This window comes from Macrobrachium rosenbergii, chromosome 52, assembly GCF_040412425.1.
Source record: "Macrobrachium rosenbergii isolate ZJJX-2024 chromosome 52, ASM4041242v1, whole genome shotgun sequence".
Lineage (NCBI taxonomy): Eukaryota > Metazoa > Arthropoda > Malacostraca > Decapoda > Palaemonidae > Macrobrachium > Macrobrachium rosenbergii.
In genome coordinates this window covers 22702487-22706198 of record NC_089792.1, presented here as the reverse complement: position 1 = coordinate 22706198, position 3712 = coordinate 22702487, and the positions used below count along the sequence as shown (strand labels likewise).

Here is a 3712-nt window from a genome sequence, read left to right as displayed (position 1 = left end):
GATATTAGAAACGAAAGTATTTACTCTTCAAAAGTAAATGTTTTCAGATATTCAATCATTCAATGCTTTCAGTGCCCAAATAGTTGCAAAATGCTGCTGCATAAATTTCTGACCACAATAATTTCCTCGTCTGCTCTTTCCCTCGCAATGGGATAGTCATTTTAATCCCTTTCATTCCAGACTTTATATTTGATTCGTAATGCACACACAACTCTCCCGCTCTCTTTTCTTAGAAACGGACAAAATCTAAAAGCGCAAATAATTTACTGGGTTTGCTTCCCTGAATCACACCTTCCATCATATTAACCTTCATAAGAATTCAGCGAAGCAATTTAGTTGTATGGTTAGTATTTGCCGCACGTGACAAACGAAGTTGTGGAGTGTTGATATTACGTACAAGCCTCCTCACCATCTACAGATCGGGTGTCCCGAGAGGACGGGGAGACTCTGTTCAATAACCGATTGTACTTTGTTGACTTTGACAATGAATTATATACCCGACAATCAGTTGGCTGTGGTGGGTCGTAACCGAGAAGGAAAAGGGTATGTGGGTAGCATCCATTTTCCAAAGATTTACTAAGAGAGGGAAGGATAACACATTCAGTAGTCCCCTTTTCTCAGATGGGAAGAGGTCTGGTTAAAAGTTACTAAGCACACACACGCACATACATACATACATACATACATACACATATATATATGTGTGTGTGTGTGTAGTGTTCCGCCATATAAACCAAGAGCCAACTGGAATTCACTCGTACTTCTGGGTGTCAGTTTATATTTAAAAATCTGTGATGAAAATTCTGCAGTTAAATCGCTCTCACAAGCTTAATAAACACGAAATGCTCAAACATAAAAATTGCTTTGCTGTAAAGCCTATCCAAAAACGCTTCTCAAAAATAATGAGTAAGTGAAGCCACTTTTCAACAGCACTGTTAACTGGTACAAGAAAGAACGGTTTATAAAGTTAAAAAGAGGTAGCGAGTGTTTTATTCTCAATTTTCTTCAGAGCAAAACTTCACAGCTGATTTTTATAAAATGTCGATTTAGAAAAAACCAAAGTAAAACTGGTGCTGAAACCTAGAATTACGGCAGCCGTGAAAGTGGGAAGCCTGTGATAGGGAAGAGAAAAAGGATAAAAAGGGATTCGTTTTAAGAGACAAAAACTCTCATATCGAAAAGCTTTTGAATCCGGCGCCGGGAACGCCATGGCTGTTCAACTTTAATCCTACTGTACTATTTTCGTTTCGAAAGTTTCCTGGAGGGGCAAAATAAGAAATAGAATTCCGTTAGTCTTTGGAAGAGCTTTTTTTTGTTTGTTTTTATGAAACTGAATTTTTAAGTAAAAATACCAGAAAAGCAGTGAAGTTATGCGGAATCCCCGTCCCTGATAAATTGGGGTCCTTTCTCAAATAGGGTTGCGAGCTAGGCTGGATGTGGCTATACAGTTTACACTAAAACATATTTGTGGTTTTTACTTCGTTAATCTTGTTGAAATTCATCAGAAAACAGTCGTTGTTGTTGTTGGAGAGAGAGAGAGAGAGAGAGAGAGAGAGAGAGAGAGAGAGAGAGAAGGGGTAATTTATTTTTCACAGACAGCAAAGAGATAAATTTTAATTACAACAGCATTGTATCTGTGTTTCTGTGAGAAAGAGACTGTGGTTTCATATAGTAGTATTATTCTTGCACTGTAGTCAAACTGGCATGATACAACAATTTTCTGATATCTTCAATGAAAATGTTCGTAACGTTGTAAAAATTCAAAATAAAGACACAGATGATGGATACCATGCGCATTTCAAATTTTACTGAAATAGTTCTATTTAATGTAAAAAAATTGTGATAACTAACTAAAAATTGCTCTCTCGAACATAAAATATTAAATATTTTTTCTAGATGTGAACTGCAATGTTAAATGTACAATCTAATGCGTGCTGACAAGTAATTTTTGCTCAAGCCAGTTTTTGTCATCTGCTGATAGATAAAAATTGTGCTTTCTAAGCAGAAAAACTGTAAAATTACACTTTGTAAAAATTACCAAAATTTAAAGGGAATTTGCTCAACTCACCTACAGGGCCATTTTCTTGCACTTCTCCAAACATCGTTACGTTGGGGAAAATAGGCGCATTGTCATTAATATCCTTGACAATGACTGTCACAAGTATCTCCACCTCATGGACGGGATTTTCCTTGTGATTCCCTGCCTCATCGGTCACCGACCCACTGACCTGGGGTGCCTCGTAGCACTCTTCCTCATCTAAGTCAAACATATCGAAAGGAGAATCCATTATGTCTCTGGCCCCTCTCGAGAGCCAGCCTTTGCCTCTTGGCTTCTTCAAAACCCATTTGCTCCCTCGCTTTCTGACACCTGGCTTCCTGTAACTTTGACTGCTTGATCTGATCCGTCGATTTCTTGCGATTAAAGCAGGGAGAAAGTTTTCAGTCTTGGGTAAAGAAATATTTCTCTTATTACTCGACGTTAAGAAAAGGTTCTCGTTTAGGGCCTGACCTACAAGAGAACTTGGGTATTTATTGTTTGTATGTGCACTCGTTTTCTGTGATAATGTATCACTAGATTCTCTGAGAGCGAAACCTTCCATTGGCTGCTCAAGTAGCTTTGGTGATGCTGTGGGTTTTGACAAGTTTGACTTAAGATTATGATAGTATTCATTTAATGTAGTCGAATTTGCAGTGGCACCTGTGGAACGTAGACCACTGTCAGCAATGACTCTTTTTCTCACTGGGTCAATTTTACTCTGATGAGCTAAAGTTGTAGACTGTCTTTAGCGTCATTACTTAATGAAAGTGACATCGAAGTAGCTTCTATATATCTTATAGAGTGGACGGGATAAATTTCAATGTTCTTTTCCTTTATGTCATTTAAATGATCAAATCTGAGTTGGTCCCCAGATTCTCGTATGCGTTCCAAATTATGCATTGTATTGGAAGATGACACTTTAGATTCTATGAACTCTTGAATAACGGAGGGGCTTTCATATGGCATGCTACTGCTTTTGCGTTTTGTTTTAAATACCCCATAAAGAGACCTCTTTGTCTTTTTGACAAAACGAGACTTTTGTCCAAGTTGTCCATCATCAGGGCTCTCGATTACTTCCCTATCTGAGGTCAAAGGTTTAAAATTGGCATTTCTCGAAATATAGGGATTCTTCAATTTGTCAACAGAAATGAGGTAGTTAGGCGACTCATCGGTGTGGCTCTCAATTTTTTGTTTTGTTTCGTCACTGAATTTAAGTCTTGTCTTAAGACTGTTACTCCATGAGGACTGGCTGTTCTCTCTGATCTGTGTCGTACCTTTCACTTCAGGAATCAAGTGACATGTAGAAATCTGACCTTTGCAGGTACTATCACCTTTTTGGAAAAGTCTGTTAGATTTAGAGTTTTTTTGATGACCTCCCCTATCACTTGCCCAAATCTCTTTCACATCTCCTTTATTACCTGTTGGCTCTGTGTTCTGGTTTTTGACAGCTGCAAGAGAGCTCAATCTTGAAGTCGACAATTCACTGATCTGTTCAAGGGTTTCCTCTTCACCACCTGCACTTGAAGTGTCTTGAGATGAAACCATGAACTCTCCTGATCTTGACTTCCTGAGTGAAATTCTGTCCTTCATTCCTTGTTCGTCTAAACCTCTTCCTTTGTTTGTACTTTCAAATTTTGCTCCTTGTCCATCTGCTGTTCTCCTGCTGGTCGAGTC

The 3712-nt window shown here is 38.4% G+C and overlaps 1 protein-coding gene across 2 annotated transcripts in view; it reads right to left on the bottom strand.

Annotated features, from left to right (window-relative positions):
* The window catches only part of LOC136833746 (neural-cadherin-like), a 60414-nt gene extending 57002 nt beyond the window's left edge, over positions 1 to 3412 (bottom strand). For both annotated transcript variants that reach the window (XM_067095971.1, XM_067095972.1), the window contains exon 1: positions 2069 to 3412. In XM_067095971.1, coding sequence (XP_066952072.1) covers positions 2069 to 2600 — 532 coding nt within the window. In that variant the 5' untranslated portion in view covers positions 2601 to 3412. The remainder of the gene's footprint in view (positions 1 to 2068) is intronic.
* Between the last annotated feature and the right edge of the window lie 300 nt (positions 3413 to 3712).